This window comes from Lemur catta, chromosome 5 (genome assembly GCF_020740605.2).
Source record: "Lemur catta isolate mLemCat1 chromosome 5, mLemCat1.pri, whole genome shotgun sequence".
In the NCBI taxonomy this organism is placed as follows: Eukaryota; Metazoa; Chordata; class Mammalia; order Primates; family Lemuridae; genus Lemur; species Lemur catta.
The window spans coordinates 29,326,444-29,352,014 of record NC_059132.1 but is presented as its reverse complement, the minus strand read 5'-3'; the positions used below and the strand labels follow the sequence as shown (position 1 = coordinate 29,352,014).

At 44.4% G+C, this 25,571-nt stretch overlaps 1 protein-coding gene across 2 annotated transcripts in view; it reads right to left on the bottom strand.

Annotated features, from left to right (window-relative positions):
• Positions 1–25,571, bottom strand: part of GLRA1 (glycine receptor alpha 1) — a 79,216-nt gene that overhangs the window by 32,837 nt on the left and 20,808 nt on the right. For both annotated transcript variants that reach the window (XM_045551321.1, XM_045551322.1), the window contains exons 2-3: positions 13,970–14,097; positions 8,449–8,516 (exon numbers count right to left, since the gene is read on the bottom strand). In XM_045551321.1, coding sequence (XP_045407277.1) covers positions 8,449–8,516; positions 13,970–14,097 — 196 coding nt within the window. The remainder of the gene's footprint in view (positions 1–8,448; positions 8,517–13,969; positions 14,098–25,571) is intronic.

The window sequence follows — 25,571 nt, the reverse complement described above, 5'->3', positions numbered from 1 at the left end:
CAAGACTGTCTCTAAAAATAAAAATAAAAAGGATGAGGAAGACCTGTATGTAGTGATGTAGAGAGAGAGGCCAAGCCATGGTGGAGGTGGAAAACGCAAACTGTAATGCACAATGTTATTTATAGAAAGATGTGCATGTGGAACTGAATGTATGTATAGTCAAGGAAAGGAGACTAGTAGGGTATACATGAAATTTTATTTGTAACGGTTAACTCAGGATAGGACAATGGGACTTGGAGGAGAGGGCAAAGTGGGGACATTCTTAATTCTTATTCTCTCTTTTCTTTTTTACTGGACTAATTACAAAAGTATATTTTCATGTACTACTCATGTACTTATAAAACTGTTCCAGGGTGTTGCCGTCCACAATGCCGTGAGTCAGCATTGTGACATGGCCGCCGATATGGAAAGGACTTCACGGTGGAGTGTGTACAGTGGATTTGAGGCCCCAAGGAGTTCCCCAAGGGCTCCCTGGGGGAGGCAGGGATTGAGAGAGAGGCCAGGAGAGTGAGATTCCTGACTCCCTCTCCACTGCAGCCAGAACATCCCATTTTTATCTGTTTATAAAAGTACAGAAACAAACTGTGGAGGCCGGGCTGCTGTGACAAACAGTGCTTTGAAATTCACTGACCCAGAATAAGGATGGTGATGGCCCCACTTTGCTCTGCTCTGAACACTCCTGCAGGGGCCTGAGTTTATTTCTTGTCCTTTCATCTCAAGAAGGAAATCAATGCATTTGACCCACTTGGAGAAGAGTACCCTGCTGGGGAAGGGACTGGAAACTAGAGAGAGGGGTTGAGGAAGCCAGGCTTGGGGGGCCGAGAAAGCCAGCCTCAGTTGTGTACACTGTCAGATGAGTGGATTGGTTCTGTGTGGCACCAGGGTCAGGACTGAAGCCCTGGGGAAATGGAGAGTTCAGAGTTGCCCAAAGATGAAATGGGCTGCACTGGGGGGTAGTGTGTTCCCCATCCCTGGAGGTATGCAAGTGGAGAGTACTCGGCCGTGATGTTTGTGGCAGGGATGCTGACCACAGATGAGGGTTTGACTAGAGAACCTCCAAGGTTCATTCTTTCCACAGATACTGACTAGCTCCTGTGAGTCCGGCAATGTGCTGGGCACTGGAAATATAGAGCTGATTGAGAGAGACGAGGTCCCCACTCTCAGCAAGAAAGCAAACAAGGCAACAGACAAACAAGTGAACCTATACATTTGGGAAGCTGCTCCGAGGATGACAAAACATGGTGATGTGATGGAGAGTGAGTAACTGAAGTGGGGGCAGTTTTAGGTAGGGAGCTGGGGAAGGACCTTCTGAAGAGATGTCTGAGCCGAGACCTGAAGGGTGAGAAGGAGCCATGTGTGCAAAGATCTCTCTAGGCAGAGGAAACAGGATGTTGTAAGAACATTGGCAAGTTGCTGCAGGATCTGAAGCAGGAGAATTCTGTGCTCTGATTTGGGGTTTCCCACCTCTAGCACTGGTGGGAAACGGTAGGGGCCTGAGGAGGGAGGATGGAGACCAGTTAGGAGGCTGTTTTTTGTCAAGCAGGGGAGAGGTGATGCCCATTTTAACTAGGAGTTGACAGCAGAAAAGTCGGGAAAAAGTAGATGGATTTAAGTTCTATTTCTATAATTCAAAATACCTGCTTCATTTAATCAATTGATTCCAGAATAAGTTGGCTTTGACTAACGACTAAATGACTGCTTTCTAGCCAGTGTGTTAATATTTATAGTTGAACATAGGGGCTTTTCGTCTCCTTGTGTGGTGGTTGTTTTCTTATATCTTGAGGGCTTGTTTGCAAATACCCAAAGGGATGGACGGCCAAAGTCTTCTTGAGACACAGGTTCTGATAGGTAGAATTGCACAAACCCTACTGAGCTTCTTATCGCCCACACCATGGTGCAGAAGACAGGGTGTGGTTGTGTCCCCGCGTGGCCACGTGATCCCTCTCCCCTCATGCTCAGCCAATGGACTGGCCCAAGAACGGGGCTCCAGGGCTCAGGCAGTCTGGCGATAATAACTGGCTGCACCATTTATTGGCTGAGAAAGACTGGGTGAATCGTCCTCTCTGAACCTCAGTTTCCTTGTCTATAAAATAGGATGGTTGTACCTAAAATAATCCCCATAATTCACTAACCACAATTCCCTGGCTTTCAGAAAAGTGCTCAATAAATGCCAAGCACCAAAACCAACACTGCACATTCTCTCCAGAGCAGAGCTTTTCAAAAGACTTATCTTCACGCCTCTTTGTTTCCATCTGCCTTTTGTTTCCTCCATGCCCTGACGTCCTATTCCCTAACTTCATGTGTGTTCCCTCCCTTTCCCCATCCCCCATTGCCAAAATCTGCTGGATGCTACTCTCTTTTCTTACTTGACTTCTCTCCTCTTTTGGCACTGTTGAATGCACCCCAGTTTCTTGTAACCCCTTCATCCTTTGGGTCATCCCATGAAACTGTTCTCTCCTGGAAGGTTTTAGCACAGAGAGTACTGTGATCAGATTGCTGCTTTAGAAAAATCTCACAATAGTGCATTCACAGTGCCTGGGACATACGTATTCAGTTAAGCGTTAGCTAAAATTACTATTGGTTGTTATTATCCTCTGTGTTCCACAGCGCCCTGTGCATACCTCTGTAATAGCACTCATCATGCGGTGGCATTGTTTGATTTCCTTGTCCAATAGACTCTTTGCAAGCACAGATGCACTTCTCACTGATGTCTGGTTCCTGTTTACTTCTGGAAACATGGGAGGATTACGCTTCTCTTCAGGCAGGGCCATGTAGACTTCCCTTGGACAGTGAAATGTGAGCAGACGTGGTATATGTCACTCCTGGGTGGAAAGTGTCTACTTGCCAGTGACTACAGGTTGGATGTATCCCCTCCCAAATTCATACGGTGAAGCCCTAACCCCCAGTGTGACTGTATATAGAGATAGAGTCTTTAAGGAGGTGATAAAGGTTAAGTGAGGTCATAAGGGTGGGGCCCTAATCCAATAGGATTGGTGTCCTTATCAGGAGAGGAAGAGACACCAGCGATCTCTCTCTCTCTCTCTCTCTCTCTCTGTGTGTGCACAGAGAAGAAGCCATGTGAGGACACAGTAAGAAGGCAGCTGTCTACAAGCCAGGAAAACAACTCTAACCAGAGAACAACTCTGATGGCACCTTGATCTTGGCTTCTAGCCTCCAGAACTGTGATAAAATAAATTTCTGTTGTTTAAGCTGCCCAGTGTGTGGTATTTTGTTATGGCAGCCTGAACTAATACGCCACTGTTCAACCCTTTAGTGTATTGTTCCCTTGCATGGCAAGTGTGACATGGAAATGCAATGCTGAGCCACTACCTGCAGGACAGTAGCCCCAGAGAGCCCCTGGACCTGCAGCAGAGTTTAGATGGGTGATAAATGAGTCTGTGTTGTTTGAAAGCACTGAGATTTAGGGGGCTATCTGTTACTGTGGGAAAGCCTAGCCTAAAATGACTCAAACAGAATTCTATCCCTAAGGCCATATTGAGCATATGCAGTACCTTAATTAATAACTGAAGTGGAAAGAATAAATGAATAGAAAGAACTGTAAAAACAAAGCTAACATATAAACAGAAAACCAGAAAAGCCTTTTCTTATTTTTGTGTGTTGAAGTCTTTGGCTGCTTAGTAGTTAATAATCTTTTACATTCGTGTAGCATTCACAAAAGACTTGTATACTTATTGCTCCGTGTGATCCTACACACCATTCTTAGAACCAAGCACCTGGAGGGAATTGAGCCTCAGAGGTATTACACAGTGTCAGAGCTAGAACTAAAACCCTCGTCTCTTGACTCCTGGTTCAGGGCTCTATCCATTGTCCCTTAATGTCTACAAATAAGGCCAGACTTGTAGACTATGTTTGCATAGACTGTCATCAATCAGCAGGGGTCCTGGCCACAGGGTGCCTGTCTCTGTGCCAGGCTAGACTCTTGGCAAAAGAGACTGGAACACATGTCCTAAAAATGGAAATACTGGGATTCATGCCCAAAGGATGTCAACACACACACACCCTCTCTCTCTCTGTGTCTTTGTCACGTGTGTTTACATATAGTTCCACATGAATTCCAGCTGTACATGCCTCTGTATGTGCACACTCACATGCATGCCTGCACACATGTATAGACATACTTATTCTCACATACTGATATACATTTAGATATTCTTTCACATATATACACACATTCTCATGTACTTGAATATACACATGTAAATGTGCTGACTCAAATGCTGATACATACTTAAATATCTGTTTATATATTCATAAACATCCATATACAAATACATAAATGAAGATAATATACTTTATTTATGTTCACTCTTTTTAAAAATTTTGTTTAAATAAAAATAAAAAATGGTCTTGCTCTTTTGCCCAGGCTGGAGTGCAGTGGTGTGATCGTGGCTCACTGCAGCCTTGAACTCCTGGGCTCAGGCGATCCTCCCACCTCAGCCTCTCGAGTAGCTAGGCCTACAGATACATACCACCATGACTACAAAATTTGACTACAAAATTTTTTTGTAGAGATGGGGTTTCACTATCTTTCCCAGGCTCTTCTCGAACTCTGGCCTCAAATGATCCTCTCACCTATATCTCCCAAAATTCTGGGGTTACAGGCATGAGCCACCATGCCCACCCTACATTCACTCTTAAGTACTTTCACATATCCTACATATATACAAACTCACAGGTACATGCACATCTACACTTAAACATTTTCATGTACATATGTAAACACAGAAACACACATCCTTATATCCATACCTATACACGATCGTATACATATTTCTCTTTGAGGTTACATGTCTAAATATATTCAAACCAGCCTACACTACACACATGCCTATATGCACATCTGCACAGTCCCACAATGCACCCATGCACATACATACTACACAGACATACATGTGCTGCAGTGCACACACTTATGCACACTTATAAGCACACATGTCCAGACAAGCTGGATGGGTTTCCTCTGGGTTCTAGCCCTAGGTTTTTCTCTTGTAGACTGCCAGAAGGGCTGCTCCAGAGCAGGACCTTCTTTCCTCTTCTCCCTCGTTCATTCCTGTTTTAACTTCTACCTTCCTCTTACTGCACAGACTCCAAGAGAGTCCCTGTAAAGGTCAGATGAAGGACAGGCAGGCTCAGCCCTCCCCTTGTCGGGAATGGATAGAGACCCCTGTTGCTTTGCTGGCTGCCTGTCTCTGCTCTCAGTCTATTAGCTCTGGCGAATAAAGCCAGGCCCTGGGAGGCAGACAGTTAGGCCCGGGGAATCCAGCTGTTTATAGAGCTGCAATGCACTCCTGCTGTTTTGGGAGAACAAACACAGCCTGGAAGGGTTCTGACACCAGGACTATGTCCGTATTACCTTGTACCCACGGGGGCACAACCAACTCTTTGTGTGGTTGGAGAGGTACAGCCCCAGGGCTGGAAGTCAGGGAGCCTGGGCTGACTGTGTCACCAGTTAGCCATGTGTGCGTCTGTGGGCAAGTGCAATCCTCTCTCGGGCTTCCGGTTTCTATATCTGTTCAATGAAATTCCCTTTCAGCTCTAATTGGCTATAATGAAAGGAGACAAGCAAGGACTGGGTAATCCCAAACATCTAGGAATTAAATATTTGTATTTGGCTCAAGAGACCATGTGCTGAGTTCCAAGTCTACCTCTGACACTTATTAGCTGTGTGTCCTTAGGAAAGTAACCTAGCCTTTCTGATCCTCAGTCTCCTCATCCATAAACTGAGGATAACCTTTCCCACCTATAGGAGTTGTTGTGAGGCCTAAATGAGATGATATATACAGAAGTGCTCTGCACGCTGTCTGGCACATAGTAGCATCTAGTGTGTTCTTTAAGAACAAGTTGTTATTACCACGTCCAGTCTTGCTCCTAAGAACGTTTGAGTGACAAGGAAAGAGGCTTGCATAGGAAAGTGGTGCAAAGGGTTTGGTTGGTGGGATGCAGGGGAGAAAGAAGCTGAAGGGAGGGGAATCTTTGACTACTGCAGAGAGCACTGGACTTGGATTCCTGTCACACCCGTTTCATGCTGTGTAACCTTGCTCAGGCGACCTTACCAATCTGGCCATCAGATTTCCTCTCTGTAAAAGAGAGGGCTGGACTGGACAATTCCTTAAGGCTTTTTCTAGGTCTGAGATCTTAGTGTTTTTTTTTTTTTTTCTAAATCATTTGCAAAGTAAATTAAACACATGGATAATTAAGTAGTCAGTGAAAAAAATCACAGTAGGGTAAGTCCTCACTTCATGTTGTCAATGGGTTGTTGTAACTGAGACTTTAAGTGAAACAAAGTACAGCAGGGTCTTGAATACCATCGTTTCATTTGACATCATTTTGTTGTAATGTTGATGAGAAAAAAATCGCTTATGTTATAGTCATTTTACTTAAAGTGGCAGGTTCCGAGAACCTATTGATGGGGTTAAAGGAGGGCTTACTGTACTGTCCAAGGTGCAAGCTGCAAAATGCAGCCCGTTCCCCATTTTGTAGTAACGTTAATAAACAGGTAAAAAACTACGTCATCTGCAAACCATTCCCGAGGAAGCACATCATAGCTGATCCTTCCTTTCTTGTCTGAAGATTGTTCATTTCCACCCCAAGGGGCCATCTCCTCTGGGCTCCTCTTCTTGAATATCTCCATTATCGTTACTCTTTTCTCCTGAGGTGTGCTGAGCCTGGCATGGTATTGGGCTGGATTTCAACTTTTGATAACACTTTAGTTGTTGCTTATGTGTGCTTTGTAGGTCCCGGGCCCCCAATATCTTGAGTTTGTGCTCTTTGGAGTTATGGCCGTGTGGCACAGAACACTTATCTACGGGTTATGAGAACTGGGCCTTAATCCCTGCATGGTCACCAACTAGCTTTGTGATGTGCTCTGTCCAAATTTCAGTTTCCTCAGCTGTACCATGGGGAACATAGTGTGTAACATCTCTTCATTGCAGAGTGGTTGTCAGGCCACATGTTTGGTGAAGAAACCAAATGAGAGAATGAATGTGAAAATGTGCTTAAAATTATAAGCGGCATTTAGTAATAGCTGACATTCATTGCATGCGTACTTTGTGGGGGGCGCTGTGTTTAGCACTGTCTATGCTTTATCTTTTAATCTTCACACTAGGCCATGAGGTGGATGCTATTGGTATCCCTGCTTTACAGATGAGGAAGCCAATTTAGATTACCTTGCCTAAGATCATAGAGCTTAGCCTCAAATTTTGTCTGGACATTGAAGACTGTATCATGATTACTTTGCTACACTGTCTCTGTGGAAAGCAAAATGTAGCAGGAGCAATATCTGTAAAGGTGGACAGAAGATACAGCGGGAGGGGAGGGAGAAACCAAGGCTCAGAGAAGTCTAGGGATTGCTCAAGATCACACAGGAAATCAATGATAGTGTTGGGGCTTCAGTGTCCAGAGTCTCCATCCTCATCACCATCGTAGAAAATGTTTAGTGAACATTTACAAAGCATAAACACTTTCCTGCACATACCACATATAATACATTAATGAGGTCAGTATGGTAACTTTTTTACTATGGAAAGTTTTAAAAACATTCAAAAGTAGAGCAAATCATACAATTAACCCAATATGCCCATTTCAGCTTTTATAATCAGCAGTCTTTTGCCATTCTGCAGATACATTTTTATTTTTATTTTTAGAAATGGGATCTTTCTATGTTGCCCAGGCTGGATTCAAACTCCTTGACTCAAGTGTTCCTCCCACCTTAGCCTCTCAAGTAGCTGGGACTACAGGAGTATGCCACTGCACCCAGCTAGTACAGTTGAATGTTAAACTTATGAGCTGTTTTTCCCATTTTCTTTTTCTTTTTTTGAGACAGAGTCTCACTCTGTTGCCCAGGCTAGAGTGCTGTGGTGTCAGCCTAGCTCACAGCAACCTCAAACTCCTGGGCTCAAGCGATCCTCCTGCCTCAGCCTCCCAAGTAGCTGGGACTACAGGCATGTGCCACCATGCCCGGCTCATTTTTTCTATATATATTTTTAGTTGTCCTGTTAATTTTTTTCTATTTTTAGTAGAGACAGGGTCTCATTCTTGCTTAGGCTGGTCTCGAACTCCGGAGCTCAAATGGTCCTCCTGCCTCGGCCTCCCAGAGTGCTAGGATTACAGGTGTGAGCCACCGTGCCTGGCCCCCATTTTCTTTTAATCTAAAAATTTAGCCTGTTGTATGATTTTGTTTTTTGTAATTTTGGGTGTTTGGCATGTGCTAGTCTGCTAGATCTTTGGCCATTTACACAGACGTTATGTCTTTACTCCAGACATTGAATAGGACAGTGAAAACATCGAAGCCTCATGTTATACCACTGGAGACCTGAAAAAAACACCTGATTCCCCACCTCCTTGGGAAAGACCAATGCAGAGGATAAATATTTCAGGGAGAGAGATATCCCCAGCAGGAAATAACAGCTTGTGTTTTGACTTACTCACCATGGTTGTTTCAGCAATGGAACCAAAACTGTTGATGAAAATGTTGCAGCTCACGTTCACCGGGGGACCTGCCAATCAAGAGAGATTTCTGCTTAGCTCCATGGCCATGAAGAAATTCACAGGATAGGACCATTCCTGGAACACTGACTTCAGGGGTGGATTCCCCTTGGTGGAGGACACCCCTACTTGCCCCCACCCGACTCCCAAGCACCTGCGAATCCGGCCACCATTTTACATTTCTGTGCCAGATTTCCTGGTCCCCAAGTGAGCGCCAGGTACAGAACACCAGAGGCTGAGCTGAGATGTACTTTCATTAACACAGGATGATTCATCATCCTGCCATATGGTTGAAATATTTTTCCCAAACCCCATCGGCTGCCTTGTAATTTGTGGCTGAGATATATTTATGGCTACAACATTTGGAGGCCATCTTGGGAATCGCACGGAACAGCAAGTTCCTTGCCTTGAACTTATGAACCAAGAATGATTGCCTGAAAGGCGTTGATGGGAATTACCCCCTGAGGAATCCAGAGGAAACATCAAGGGAGATTCACAAGTCTTTGTTAAATACTTTTCAGGCAAGTTTTTTGAATCTTACTGCAAAAGATAGGAAGGAAGGAGAGGATTATTCAGTGCTTTGGTATCTCATTGTGCTGTCTAGTTGAAGCCCAGTGTCTTCATTTTATACCATTAATTACAGCAGTTACCATTTATGAAGCATTATGGGGTTTGCTGCTGTGTTGAGAATAGTACTAACATCATCTCATTCCATCCTCTCAACAACTGCATGAGAAGGTATGGTTATTATCTCCATTTACAGATGAGAAAGCAGAGAGGCTCAGAGAGGTTGTTTGTCCATGGCTACACAGCTAGTAAGTGGTCGAGCCAGGGTTTGAATTCAGATTTGCCTAACTCCAAAGTTGGTCATCTTGATGGCTACACTGTAGGAAAGAGCTTCAGAGGAAGGGAAGGGCATACTCAAGGTCACAAAAACAGGGCGGAATCCAGAATTTAAGCCCTGGGCTTCCACATCAACTGAAAAAGGGCCAGCATACAATGACCAGAAGGGAATGCGAGACCCTGGGTAAGAGTGATGGAAGCAGTGGGAGTGCAGGTAGAGAGGCTCTCAAGAATGGGACAGGAAAGGCCTCAGATAGCTGATAACCTTGAAGGTGGATAGGACATGGATAGAAGGTCATACATAACCCTCACGTGAATATTGTAATTTGCAATTTGTGAATTGTTTCAGGTCTACTTTCTTGATGACCCCCAGGAGGTACTGAGGTAGGCAGGGCAAAGTTACTGTCCCTACTTCACAAATGGAGCACAGAGAGTTTTAGTAACTCATCCAGGCTCATTTAACCAACAAGTGGTAGAGCCAGGACTTGAACCAGGGTTTTCTGAGTGTGGAAAGAAGAAAGTGGATATCCTTGTGTCTTTTGGTACCCACTCTATTCCATCCCTCTTGAAAGAGTAGCACAAGCATTTCACCCAAACTCAGCTGAGATTTTCTCCTTTTCAGAAATCATGGCATATAGCAGGGGACTCAGTCTTGGGGTGATAACCTAGGTTTTTCGTCCAAGGCAGTGTCAGGACCTCTGGGGTTTAGACATAACTCTAGCACTCACTGGCTGTTTGACCTCAGGAATGCCACTTTCCTTTCCTGGCTCTCAATTTCCCCATCGGTCTGGAGGGAGAGTAGTTCTTGAACTAGGCCGTCATTCTCAGCTTCAGTGGCTTGGAATTCCTTGGTGGAAGCTAGCCATGTGAATTTCAGGGTTATGGGATTTCAGGGCTGGAAGGTTTCTTAAAGGTCACTCCTTCATTTGCTTTCCAAACTAACATGTAGACATGACTATCTGAAATGGAATCACTTGGGGAACTTGTTAAGCTGCAGATTCCTCGGCCTAACCCCACATTCAGTGAACCCAGATCTCCGGAGGTTAGCCCAGAGTCTATTGTTTAAGGAGCTATTTGGGTGATTCTCATGCACAGTTAGGTTTGGGGACCATTGCTACAGAGCTGCTACCCATTTAAGGCTGAGTGCCTGAACACCTCCAGCAGTGGGAAACTCATTTGATCTCGAGCAGCCTTTGTCATAGTTGGGTAGCTCTGTCTGTTAAAAAAATTTTTCCGTTATACTGAGCGGAAATCTGTCTCCCTGTCACTCCCGCCGAAACAAAGGCCCATTCAGGTTTTCTTCTCCCTCATTTAGACTCAGACACAGGCTTTTCTTTTCATGTAGCTGTGTACCATAAGATGCCCCAAAGAGTTACTGCCTGTGCCTTGAAATGACGTGCACAGGGTTCCCACGCAGGCCCCGCAAATGTCTGGTGCTGTGACGCTCATATAAATGAGACTCTGATTGATGGGTGTGAGAGGGCACCAGCCAAAGGACCCTATGGGGAGGTGTGGCTCACTGAAATACATCTGAAATTAAATTATTCTTGAGAAAACTACAATCTGGCTGCCTTTGGCAGCAGAATAATGTATATATTTCATTAAATATTAAAGTTTAATTTTGCTTTTGTGTTATGTGTTGGCATAGGGCTGTGCCCCAGATCCTAGAAGCCATTATAATACACAAAATCTGAGAAAAGACACAGAATAGCAGAGCTGATAGTCTTACTGGATCATTTTACAGATGCAGAAACAGAGGCCCGGATGCGGTAACAGAGGCCCAGATATGGCAAGCGATTTAGCACGTGTATCAGGTAAGTAGAGGGACGCGTGGAACCCAGTTTCAGGGCTCTTTGCTTCCACACTACGCCATCGTGCTCTGCAGACTGTGCCTGCTGTCTGCAGCCACCCCTGTCTTCAGGAGGGTTGGGAACAGGGAGAGTTTCTGGTGCTTCAGGAAGCTGCCCAGTGATTAATCATTCTTGGAGTTTTCAAACAATGCAGGCCTCTTCCTGTAGTGGGGTGGGGGCGGGGCCTGATCTGCATGGCCGTTTCCTGAGCTCTGTGGTTTGCATGTGGCTTTTGGGATCTTACTTGTGCCTGGATGGAAGTGTGAGAGGGACTCAGGAGCAGGAGATCCTTGTGGGCAACTTTTCAGCCCTTCCCATGAGGGAAGGTAGAGAAACCTTCACAGCTCCTGCACCTTGAGTCAGGGGGTGTCAAAGGGGTTGGAGCCAGTGCAGGGTTGGGAGAGGCCCAAGAGATTGTCTAGTTCTGTAGATTCGGGGTCCAAGTGTTCTGGGTAAGGTTCTCAGAGTGAAAAGGGGAAGGGCCCTGATTCAGTGGTCAGGGTGAGATTTTATTTCTTAAAAACGTCCACTGTTAAGTAAGTAAATAACTAAATGAATAAACAAATAAATAAATCACTAGCATTGGGCAAATAATTGAGTTAGAGTTGCTGGGTTAAAGTCCCTGGTCGTGATAGCATGATTTAGGAAAGTCACTTAACTGCTCTAAACTCTAGCATATTTGCTGGTCCATTCATTCATGCATTCATTCATGAAAGCTTTATTGAGAACTTTCTGTGTGCAAGTGCAGTTGTGTATGCACACAGGATAATTAACACATGGACCCTGGATGCACCACATTCAACAGATGCAGGAGTTGGTCCTTTCTCAGAGCGAGGCACCTGGCCCCTCTTCAGGATGGAGTTCTGAGAGAGCCCACCAGGGGGCGTGGTGGACTGGAATTCCTAAAAGCTGCCACAGGCAGAGGATGCAACCTGGTGGCCAAGGGCCATAAGCAGTCCTTAGGCGTGTTTAATTTGACCAACAGTGTTTTTAGAAGAGGTGATTTAGGTGTCACTTTGAAAAGTTTCATGTGAAACCTCAGACTTCATCTTAGAAGGCCTTGCTGTCCAGGGTCCGCCTCCCTACCTGGCAGTCATCGGCAGGAACTGAGAAGTGGCTGCCCCTAGATAAGCCCTGTGTCTTCTGGTTTTGTTTTCTTATCTCATCCTGCTTCATTCGGGCACCACAGCTGCCTGGCCCCTCTGGGCGTTTGCAGTTGTGACCCTGGTGAAGGGCTTGGGCAGAGTGCTAGCGCGCTGTGGCAGCAGCCTTGGTCCTGACTTACCTCTCCCTGGGGAACCAAGGTTGTGCTAATGATGCTGGGAGATATGGCCTCAAGCGCAAGGTGCAAAGGGGAGTGAAGGACCCGTGAGGAAAATGCGGGTGGGAGGTGGCCCCAACACAGACCTCAGCGCATCTCCCAGACCGTTCTTTATCTGCAGAGCCAGGCAGAGGGAGCGCTCTGAGCAGGGCCAAAGTGAGAAAATACTAGGAAGCTGTTACCAGCTGTCACATGCCTTGTTTGGTCTTGGACTTGAGCCAAAAGGAACAGTGAGGAAGGGCATCTAGAATCAAGAATTGATTAGGAGGCTGGCGGCAGGTGTTTGGAATAGGATTTTTGCAGGGGTGCTGGGAGGAAGGTCAGAGAGCACAGGAGACCAGGGAGGTCCTTAGCAGCGCGCCTTCGGGATTCTGCTCAGCGACTTGAGACGGTTGCAGCCTCCCTAAGGCATCAGTGAACAGCGGGAACTGGTCTCCTCTTGTTATAGACATTAAGATCCCACAGGACTATGAGAGCTAGAAGAACCTTCTCAGGTCACCTGGACTAGGGTTTATGTATTGGCAACCCTCAGGGATGTCTGGGTCACCAACATGTTTTGTTTGAATTTACATGTTTTAGGAATTGGAAAGTCTTAGATAGATCTTGATTTCTGGCTCTTGTTATAATAATTGATGATCTGGCAACATGGGGCCCACATTCCTATAGGGCAACGACAGTCTGGGGCTAAGGAGAGGCTGCCCTCTTTAGAGGAGCCTGTACCTCTGTTTCTCCATAGTCTCTACCACTCCCTATTGCCTTACTATTGGCTCACCTCACTCATTTAAGTTACCTGCCTAACCCTGGTAGGCATTTGAAATTGTGACTTTGATTTAGACTAGAAACTTTCAAAATCACCTGTTAATCCATGGGAAACTTTTAGCAGATGAATTTTAGCTGGAAGCCCCCTATCTAAAATAAAGTAAAGTGGAGCCTCTTGGCAAGAAGCAGGGGTAGGCATGCTCATTATGTCCTCTGCTTCTCTCTTTTGGGGCACCTGGTAGGAACCCTGAAGCTCCATGAAGCATATGTTTGAAAATGCAGTTGTAGCCAAGCCCACTACTGCAGAGATGAGGAAACTGAGGCCCAGAGGAAGAGAGAGGCTTATTCAAGCTCAGAGAGTACATTTGTGCCTCAGCCAAGACTTGAACCCATTTCTCCACGTTCCATGTTTATCCTTTTGCCCATTATACCAGAGGTAGAAAATAGGTTTTAATTCACTGACTGACTCCTGGCAACCAGAGGTAATGTTAAGTGGGATCCTCTGAGGCTTTGTCTGGGCTTGGTGGTAGGGAAGACTGAATTGATTAACAATGTCTGCTTAGAGTAGAGGAAAGAGTCGTGGATTTGTACCATGTGTTTCCCATCTGCATACAGTAATGTATTGCTCGCGTCTATTATATAATCTGGGACAGCACTTCCCCTGTGGATCTGGAGAGAATGTTTTCTCTACCTTTAAAGTTGGGTCTGATCCTGGCATCATATCCAGAGGTTCTCCCCATTAGCTTATCCAGGAAATCCGAGGGTGACATAGGCTTGGGCGCGGAGCGGGCAGCTTCAGCCTCCTTAGAAGCGGCAAGGCTAAGAAGAGAGAGAGGAAAGAAAGGGTTAGTGATGGCCTTTCTCATGCTGTGGTCAGATCCCAGCCTTGTCCAACCCCTGCAGAACCGCTAGAGCGTCCTCAGCCTGAGAAACAGGTGACACGGATCTTTAATGAGGTAAGGCCCAGGCTGAACTGTTTACCCAGCCCAAACATCAGACAGTGAGGGATCCCGGCAGGCAGCCGAGTGTCTGATTGGTGCTGAGAAGCCGCTGACTCTTAAGGCTTCATCTCTGGGATTTTGAGTAATCACACTTGGCTGCTGGGTCTCCCTGGGAGAGGAGATTGAAGGGTTAACCTTCTGGGAGACCCAGCCCTGTGTTTTGGGTACCTGTGCTCTCATAGGTCCGTGGAACAGCATAGCCAGAAAGGACCTTAAAAATCAAATAATCCAGCTTTTCTTCAAGGTTTCTCTTCAGGATCATGGTAATTTAAAAAAAAGTCACCCAAGTCAAATGCATTCTAGAACACAAATTTATTCAGGCCTCTTTACCTCTGGTCTCTCCAGACCCTTTGGCAAGCGTGGATGCTTATACTTATGAGACTGCTATCACACACTGTAGAAAACGCTCAGCTGGGAAAGTTGAGGCCCAGCTGGTGGAGGGGACTGACTTAGGTCCCAGCGTAAATCTGTGGCCGCCTGCCTCATTGTACTGAGTCACAGGATTTGAAATCAAAGTACTGGGGATGCTTCACACTGTTTCTGTCACCTCTACACCCCACTCTCACTCGACAAAGTGGTTTTAGGGCCTCATTCACGGCACAGTATGAATTACTAATGTCTGAGAACAATGGCCCCCTGCTGCCAAACTCTCAAAGGTGTACAAATCTCCACAGAGTCAAGATTGGAGGCTCAAGGGCTGAAGAACACTCATTTGGGTTGCTTTGGGCAACTGAGATTTTCTAGTTCTGAAATTTTATTTAGGAGATAGCGGGGATCTATGTGCAATTCTGTCGTGTACTTGTGGGGCTGGCATGTGGAGAAAATGCATGGATAGAGAGCGGTGTGTGTGTGTGTGTGTGTGTGTGTGTGTGTGTGTGAGATGGAAGCTTCTGTCACCTAGCCAAGCAGGACATGGTGCTCCCCAAGGATTTGTCCTTGACCTCTCTTGTTCTTCCTCTGGCCTTTTCTGATTTCATCAGTTGCAGTTGTTTAATTTATAAATCTACACCTCCACCCCAGCCTTTCCCTTAAAGCTCCTCTTTTCATCTGCAAACACCTGCAGGGCATGTCCATCTCGCAAACCGAATGCCGCAGCTTCCTCCCCAAACTTCCTCCTCCAGATCAGTTTCCCAAGATGGCACCAACATATTCCCACTCTCCGGGATTAGAAGGCTCGGAACCAACCTCTCTCTGCACCCTCCCTCCACGCAAATCCGCTCACTCACCAGGTCCTGTCTAGCCATGGGCCCTGCTACCTTGCAATGTAGTTATTTGTGTCTATGTTTTAAGGGCAGGAATCATGGTGGTTTGATTTGTTGTTTATTTGTTTGTCCTTTTAATCCCCCACCGTGTCTACCATGGTGTCTCAAATTTAACTGGTGCTCAGTAACTGCACAGTAAATGAAAGAATGAATAATATGCTACTTTAATTAATCAAATACCCTGGCTAGTAGGAAGTGTTCATAAATATTTATATATGCATTAACAATTTTGAAATAATTAGACTATCATACACAGTAATGAAAAATATTGAAAGCAATCTGGTATTCCTGTGAAGATTCAGAAGGTATTCTAGGATTATTCAGACATTCTTGCTTAGTAACCTGAAGATCTCTTACTCATACCTTGAAAGGCTGGTTTTGATGGACAGGATGAGGGACAAATGCATTTTACTGCTTCTTTGTGTGTGACTGTGGATGTAGGTGAGTTTGTGTGATGTCTATGTGTGTTATGTATACAAATGGATGCATGTGTTTGGATGTATGCAGGGGTTAGGGTGTGCATGGGACATTTGTGGATGCATTGTGGATTGTGTTACACAGATTTATATGTGGAAAAATGTTAATACTAGAGTTTATGTGAAAGTATTAATACATTGATAAGTGTGGCATCTAGTATGGGCATTTTTGTGTGTATATGTGCGGTGTATATATGGATGGGGTGTAGGGTATGAATGGGTAAAATGCCTTTGTAAACATATGTCTGTGATGTGCATATTGCATGGGCTTGTTGTTGAAATGTACTGTGAAATATAATATAGTATATGCAGAAGGGGGAAAAGAACAGATGATTTGGAATCAATCCTGTCACCGTCATTTATTAGCTGTGTCACCTTGGGAAAGGTACTTAATTCTCTGAGCTTTAGTTTCCTCATCTATCAAATGAGTTTTGCACAAGAAGTAACTGAGATAGCACAGGTAAAAATACCTAAGACAGTTCACAAAACACAGCAGGCACGCAATAACGTTGTCTTCCTTTTGGCGTGTGTGTGTGTGTGTGTGTGTGTGTGTGTGTGTGTGTGTGTGTGTTTGAAGCAGTTCAGAGCCTGCTTGGGGGCTTCTTCTTGTCTCACACTGCTTTCAGTGGTGCCATGAACCCCAAATGGCCAGGAAGTCCCCCCAGATGCTTTCCTTGGCCCACAGGTAGTTCCACAGTCCCGGCTTTTCTCCATTCCACGCCAGACTCATGGCTGCTGTGTGGCTGTGGTGTGCACAGAGGGGACCACAGGCACGCAACTGGTGATTTACGACTTTTCTGCTGCTATAATTCACTTCTAGAACCTCTCTAGGAGTGGCAGTTATGAAGCTTTCATAAGCTCCTGAGCTCTCTCCAGCCCCTCCTCTGATAATAAGATTTGGGAACATCGTGCTCCCTCCCAGCAGTTACTACAGCGCAAGCAATCTCTTGGCCCTTAGGCTTCTTTCATAAGCCTGAATCCTATTAGACAGTACAGTGGGAGAATGAATTCACCCAAATTATCCCATACCATTTGCTATTAGCATAACGTGCCATTTAATACCCGAATCCTCCCCAAAGCTGGAGTCCTGCGGTTATTCTAGCGAGCAGGTCTGCAGCGAGGTATTCGCAGGCTGAGCACCTGGCCACAGGCTCACCTAAAACCCCGACACGCACTGAGCTGAACCAGAGGGAATGAAGACCGCAGAAGGGTGGTTAAGTAACTGGCCTCAGGTCACACAGCACTTTAATGAGAGAGGAGATTAGAACTTGAATTTTCAAGTGTTAACATATTTGGATGGGAAAGCCTTTTGTAAATCGTGAAGAGTATAAATCATGATAGTTGCTATTATTACCATTTGTGTTTGAAGCTTATTATATCCTGTTTCAGCCAAGAAAATCAAAATATGTGTCCAACCTCCAGCAATCCTGATATACACAGCTCTGAATTTACCACACTTAAAATTGGAGAAGAAATAGTTGTGGATTACCAAATGATCCTCTGTTTTGAAAAGTGATCCACAGTAGAATTTTTTTGAAATTTTGAGATTTTCCAGTCTAGCCTCTCCCGTGTACCATTTACCAGAGATTTCTTAGGTATCACTTTTATAATTTTTGCCCTGTTTGTGTACCATCTCTACTATTACTTAATTTTTTTCATTAAATTATCTCACTTCTTTTAAACTTACACTTATTTAAGAGGAAACCATATTTCACTACTCCCAAGTGGAAAACTAGTATTACTGGCCATAATAGAAGATATCCATAATAGTGAATCCAATGAAAACAAAACAAAGAGAGGAGAGTTTCTAATTCTAGTTGTCTGCTGTTGCTGGCCAATGTTCTGAGCCTGAAGCCTGCCCTGAGTTACAAAGGAAGATCAACAAGTGTTGGAAAGGCGTTAGAGACATACCAACACCTCACCCAGGGAGACTTTCTCCTTGAGATAATGAGAAGGATTGGAAGAAAATTGGTTCAATAATAATTCAATGTTATTGTATGTGAATCACTTAAATCAGCCCCCATCCCTCAGTGCCCTAGTTCAAAAGTTCATTAATTCTTTTCCAAATACAAAGGCTCCATTTTAATGCCAAAGTAGCCATGCTTCCCGCCACTCGATAATCCTTGTTCATTTCTGTCTATATTTAGACAGTACAATTTGCACAGGATTATTTCAAGCTCCCCCCGCCCAGTGAATCTGATGCTCTGTGCAACTATGTGCAGCAAATATGCATCAAGGAGCTCTTGACACAGGTTTAGGACCACTACCTCTGGTGAGCTTGGGCATTTGTTTGTCGACTGTGAGCTACTGGACAGAGAAGCTGGAAATGAATCTGAGAAATGAAACACTCCATTATTTGGATTTTTTGGCTCTATAAAAGTATTTGGAAATGTTGCAAAACTTTTTTAGGGTTTACTAAAATGTAACAGGTGAATCAGACTCAGTTTAGACAGATTTAATTAATAGTAATTTTCAGAAAGAGAGTGAGGCCTTCAGAGGCCAAGTTCTCTGTCCCTCACTGAAAGCACTCATGGCGATAGGTACATCGACTGACAGGACATGAGACTGTATCACATCTGATCAGAAGATTTGTCACACTAAGAGACTTTGGGACTTCAAGGACCTCAGTTGTGACTCCTAATGGCAGAGACCACAGAAAAGTCCAGGCAGAGAGTCAACAGAGGGGTGGGTGTGGGGGGTAATGTAATGCCATGGAGGCTGAATGACCTTCAGCAAGTCATTTCTTTCCTTGGCTTCCAGTTTCCCAAGATATAAAATGAGGGGATTAGTATAATCTCTAAAAGTCCTTCCAGCCCTAAGCCATCATTTTATGAGTCTATAATATGCCTTCTTTTTTTTTTTTTCTTTTTCATGTACGTGGTCTGGGAATCTGAATTTGTTTGGACTCCTTTGGGGGAATGTGAGTGCTTTTGTGTCTTGGTTCTTCCTCATTCAGTCTCAAGATTTTTCTCTAATGGGCCAACCTGTTTCTCAAGGATTTGTTGGAAGAAAGGCCAGATCAATGCTCAGATTCTCATTCTCCAGTTGCAACATCAATTGGAAATAGGGAATCAATATGGAGTTGTCCATCTGAATTTAAAACATGCTAGGGTTGGCAATAAGACTGGGGAGAAACAATTTCAACTACGTCTTGCGTGGCACCACACCCCGCAGAACCAACAGAGTCCATCTTCCCAGTTCACCATGGGCAGAGAAGTCCAGGCGATCAGGACGGGAAAGGGGGAGGAAGGACAAGGAGAGGGACAGAAGAGGCCCTAAGAAGCTGAGGGTAACCAAGGAAGGGGCCTTCAGGGCTGGAGGAGGAAGCCAGAGGTGCAGATTGAGAAGGAAAGGGAGGTGGGAGGTAGGAGAGGAAGAGGAAAGTGTGAAGGTGGAGGTGTTTGAGGCCTGGTCAGTGCTGTAATCGAGAAATTCAGTGAGCACAGAGGATGGGCACCCAACTGCACTTGGTGAGAGGATGAGGAGTTTCCAAGAAGCTTTGTGGAGAAAATGACTTTTATAGTAAAACTTGGAGGTTGGGTATAGAGTAGTCTGGAAAAATAGGGGAGAAAGAGTGTTTCAGGTAGAAGCAGCAGCATGTATAAAGTCTAGAAGTAAGAGAGAACTTGGAGAACTGAAAGTAGTTTAATTTATATATGAGTGAGGGAGAGTGAGAACGAGCGAGAGAAAATGGACAATGACAAGAAGTGAGGAAGGAATGCTTGAGTCCATGGGGCTGGGAGTGGCAGGGATTGAACCCCCTGCCCTATGTCCTTATGTCAGGTCTGAAGGTTAAGAGAAGATTATCCTTCCCAATCCCTCTACAGTAAAAATAATCTATCTGATTTCTCAGCTATTCTGGGGTTAAATTAAATTATGGCCTGGCCAAGCTTGGGAAATGGTTCCTCCAAAGATACCCTCAAATGGTAGGTGTCTTTGGCTTCCAGGCAACTTGTCCCCTGACTTGGGCCAGAATATCTGCTTTGCCTTGGCAGGGAGGTGATCCAGTGACCTGGTATTTAATCTGTGCAGAAAGTGCCTGGCAAACTAGTCAGAGGTTGTGTGAATGTCTGCTCTAGGTTTCCATGGACGTTTTCTTAATACTGTGGAATAGAGGAAAGAACATTAAGACAGGAGCTGGGAAACCTGGGTGCTAGTTTTGGCTCAATTTCTAACTTTCTGTGTGATCTTTGGCTACTTTTTTTTCCTAGATTGTCTTCAGTTTTTTTCATCTGGGCAATGGCAGTTTTGCATTAGATCAGGAACAGTAAACAGTTTGACCTTGGGGGCCAATGCCATCTGACTGGTGGTGGCTGCTCAGAGAAAGGTTCTGGGGCCTGAACCGGTGGGAAAGAGTAGCAGGATGGATCATCAGCCTCTGCCAAGATCCTATACTGCAGAGTGATGGCTTTTCTGATTTGTATAGGCACTCTTGCTTTAAAATCCTATGATCCATGTGATTTATTAAGCATCTACTGTATTCATAAGGCACTGTGGAAGAGATACAGATAAATATGTCACTTCCTGCCAGAAAAAGCATTTCATATGAGTAGGGCTTGTGTCAGTCTTGTTCAGTGCCTGGCCTGTAGTAGCAATCAGTAGTTACTCGTTGATGAATGGCCTTTGCCCACTGATTGTTTATTGTCCAGTGGATAGGCTAGACTGGGTACTTCAGCAACTGTAATAAGAGGTTGCCATCTGGCTTAGGTGGCATAATTGGACTACTATGGAGCAAGCCAGTATTGAGGGTGGGGTGGGGATTAATCAGAGAAATTTTCTGAGTTTTATTAATTTTAGCCTCTGTGTAGTTTTAGAAAGACCCGACATTTGCCACTGCTTAAGTTGAGTACTTTGGGGAGAAAGCTTTCTCCTGCCCCATTGCTCGTGTGTGGGCTGTCATTGGGGAAGAAATGGAGGCTGGTGGGAGGGCGTGGCGTCCTGGGCTCCTGGGAGGAAGTGGGGCTGAGCCAGGCTTGCAGTCTGGGCCTTATGGACTGGATCAGTTTCTTGTCTCTGGCTCTGACTTTGGGGGTGTTGTGCAGCGTGAGTCCTGCTGGTCACCCTCAGTTTTGCCTGGGTTGAATCATTAGGTCAGCGTCTGGCTTTACCCGGCCAGCTGTGCAATTTTGATTTTATTTGATTGCAGTAAGGGGCTTAGGCTGGCTGGGGAGGCCTGACATTTTATTACTCTCACTTCATGATCTGCTAAGCACCCCTGGGAGCAGAATGTCCCAGTTGGCATGCCCCAAGCCCAATTCACCCCAGGGTCTTATGGAACAAGACACCCTTCCCCCTTCTTGTCCCAACTCCCACAGCTGTATCTGTCTCCTCTAAGGAACCCTTATCTGGGGAAGAAGCACATGTATTTGAGTATGATTCTCTTCTGCCAGTGAGATAAAATCCTGGATTTTTGGAGCTGGAAGGAACTTTGAAATTTTATCAGGTTCTGCCCCTGCCTCTAAGAAAGTCTGATTCTCCAGGCATCCCTTATACTCTTTATCATTGATTCCAGTCTGCTCTTCTGCATAGCCTGCCATCCACTAACTCTCTTGCTTTATTTTATGTGTCCCCAAAAAGCAGGGCCAGCACTACAGCTAGGTGAATGAGGTGATTAGCAAAATTTAAGGAGGCACTCACTCCCAGGGTCGTGTAAGTGCCAGCCCTGCACTTGCAGGGATCTGAGTGTGAGCGCCTCCTTAAATTTTGCACCTCAGTTGCCTCACCCTTGTCCTGGCCCTGCTACAATCTCGTAAATCCTGGAGACCAGTCTATCTAGGGTAGGATTTCCTGTAGAATATTAAATGTATTCACCTGAAGAGGAAGCCTTTATCTCTCACAGATCCTGTTTTATTTCCAAAAAGTGTCATTTTTGTTTTTCTTGTTTGGTGGCAAGAAACAATGTGAGTGGATCACCTACTGTCCCTAATGTGCACTCTAAATTGTACAACATATTTTATCTCATTTTATCCTCCAAACAGCACGAGAGGTAGGGATGTCTGTCCCCATTTTACGGATAAGAAAATTGAGGCTTAAGGAGCATATGACTTGATCTAACTCTGGCATTTCACACCGTATTTGCTTAATTCATGTTGATATTTCCGCCTCCCCCATGTCCCTTCTCCTTATGCTGTGTGAATGTGTCAAGGCTAGAGTCATGGCAGCCGTTGGTCCTTTCTGGTTCAAGTTCAACTTTCAGCTCTATAACCTCTTTTCCCTCAGAACTGGGGCAATCACGGTGTTATATAGACAAGTGCCCAAAAGCATGATTTTCACAACATGGTTTTCATGAAGTACAGAGCCTGGCACATGATCAGGGCTCAATAAATATAATATTTGGTAAATGGATGATATATACCTGGAATTCCAGAAGAAGTTTAATTTAGCTGTGCAGCCACTTGGCATCAGTGATGTGAGTTGATTGGAGTTTAAAAAGCCCTAAGCTGTGGCCCTGATATCCTTAGTCATCCTCTGGGGAAAATACTTGATGTCCTTTGGGAAAATCCAAGGCAGAAGAACAGGGGAGGAAGTCTTCCCTTTTTCTTTCAGGAGCATTCACAATCTTTCCATAGAGTGACTTGGACCCCGGGCCCAGGTCAAACCCAGGTCTGTGCATAAACCCCACATTCCTGTTTCTTATGTTGCTATTTATAATTCTACCACAGCCCTCTCACTTTGCCCTGACCGTGCCTGTGTGTCTCATTTGGGAAAATTTTCCCTTGCCTCTGACCTTCAGTGTCATTCTGCAGTCTGGTCCCACGGTGAAAGAACTCTTGGCTTAAGCCTCTGGGTGTCAAGTGGCCCCCAGATGAGTTACAATGTGAGGAATTCTTCAGAGGCTTGAGTGCGGAAGAACAAGCCCATGGGATTTACCCTGCCCGAGTAAAAGCTCTCAGCAGGCCCTGCATAATCAGCATGCATCCCACGAGCTGGACAGGAGAGCAAATGGCTCTCATTACCTTCAATGCAGCTTTCTTTTTAATCAGATAAATCTCACTGGAGAAAGGCATCTTTGCAGAGAGTGGAGCTCAGGGCTTCTGTACAAGAAGTTTTGGGAAAAAGAGATTGCATTGATCAGCAGGGATTGGTCATTTGAGGTTACAAAGGCCTGGTAGTATAAATATTGGGGAGAAATAGTGATAGGATATAAACAGATGAAGACATGATATTAGCTAATGACAATAGTTACCACTCACTGAGTATTTACTATGGGCTGAATATATATGTTACTGCATTTAATCTTCTCAACAATCCCATGAAGATGACATCATTCATCACTACCCCCGTTTACAGATGAGGAAGCTGATGCTTCCATTTTCAGGAATTTAGCTAAGGTTGTACAGTTTGTAAATGGCAAGCCCATGAGTCAACTGGTCTCTACGGCCCATACTGTTAATCACTACCCTCTAAGTTAACACTACACTTCCAGGTGATAGTGATTTGAAAAGTCCCTCTGAGGAGCATCCTTAGTTCATGATATCAATGTTTTCTTAACTGTGGAATTACAAGTGAGAATTTTGGAGCTCTTGGAATTGGAAAATATGTGTTGAGAACAATGTAATTGATTATCATTTGCATACATATAACACTTGCAGTTTATTTGGCACTTCCAAATCCATCACTGTGTTTGATCTTCATATTGTCCCCATGACAGCATCTCCAGGTACAGTGATGACACAGAGGCTCAGTTGAAAGGGAAGAGGCTGCTCAGGGTCTCCGACAGTAACGCCATAATGTAACATCTTCTGCTAGACTATTTGGCCATTCCCAAAAGACAGCAAAGGGATTGAGGAAACCTTCTTGACTATTTATTAAATCGTCTCTAAGAGAATTTCTCTGCAGTCAACTCGCCTTTCATTTTAACCTTTTCTGTCTCATTTCACTCATCTTGAAAATACTACCTGCAGGTGTTGTTTGAATGGTAAAAGGTCAGTGTTTTTTTTTACAGCTGCTGTGAAAATAAACTTTCATTTCTCAAATGAGTCAACATTTTTTATCCACTAGGTACTTTGAGGTAATGGTCATCTCATTGGAGATAGCATTAGTTTTATTATTTCATTTTTTTACTTATTTATTCAAAATAATTATGCTGTGCCTATTATGTGTGAGAGATTGTACTAGGTATTAGAGCAGGAAATAAATAATAAAATAATCATAGCCGTTATTGAGTGGTTGTAAATTACTGTACCAGGAATTACACTAAGAGCTTTATTTGCACTATTTACTCCCCCACATAAACCCTTGAGTTTGATATAATTACCCCCATTTTACTGATGAGGAAAGTAAGGTTCATAGAGATTAAATAACTTATTCAGATTCACCTGCCCTCACAGACTTCTCTCTTAACTATATCAGTGATGAATACTCAGTAGCTCTTGCTGTCTAGAAGCTCTCAAACTAGTAGAAGGAAAGTTATGTGAGAACAAATAAGTGCTTGAATATCTGGGCCTATTAGAAAAAAACATACCACTTTTCCCTCTCAAATCTATACCAGTTCAAACTTACAGTAGGAAAAAAGCCAAGTTGCAATCAATGCATAGGAAATGCATCAGGGAAACCGTGCCAATTTTATCCCAGAGAAAACAGAGGTTTTCATAGCCATGGAGCTTGGATGTGTGTGGTCTTCAAGCATCTGAAAGACTATGATTTAAAGGCAGGTGTTCAGAAAATAAACAATCCTCACCAGGCACTAAGGAAGAAATGATCTTAAATTGTAGAAAGAACAGTTTGGATTAAAACCTGAAGCTGCCTTTAATAAACTGAGTGGTCTTCAGAAAGTGAGCACTTAACTGTGAGTTGATAGGGTTTAGTTGGAGTGGGTATTTGTATGTAAATACAGAGTTTTAGGGAAGCTCCAGGGCTTTAATAATGCTCTCTAAATCTAATGGGAGTCCTCTAAGACAGAGTCAGAGCTACAGCTGTGCTCGGTGGGGTGGAACTTCTTTGTCTCACTCAGTAGGTTCCAAAGTCTTGGGGAAGAAGTGGATAGAGGCATCATAGAATATGGGACGTGGGCATCTTATGCATTAGAAAAAAAGACATTTATTGACCACCTGCTATAAATCAATGAAATTACACCCCTGCAAAGTCAGTAGGGACTATCAACTCCATTTTATAGATGAGGAGACTGACTCAGAGATTAACTAAGAATAGCAATGGCTGCCAATGATCAAACACGTTCTAAGTGCCATGCAGAGCTAAGAACTTTTCCATACAAGCTTTCTAATCTTCCTGACAACTTTATGAAGCATCAACCATTTTCTTTTCTATTTTTCAGATGGGGAAACTGAAACTTGGGGAGGTCTACTGTCTTAACCAGGGTGACTTGGTGGTGGCGTTGATATAATAGAAGTGGAATTTTGGCATGAGCTTTGGAGCAGCTGTTCAAATCTGCTAAAACAGCTCACTCAACTCAAATATACATTGTTTTGAGTCCCTGCTCTCTTGTGGTTTAGTATAAGCTTTTGTAAGGGATATGCTATACCCATGATAAAAGATCTCAAGTGTCCTTGCTGAAGCTTTCTTTTCCTCTTGGGATTTCTTTCTTTTCTACCCTG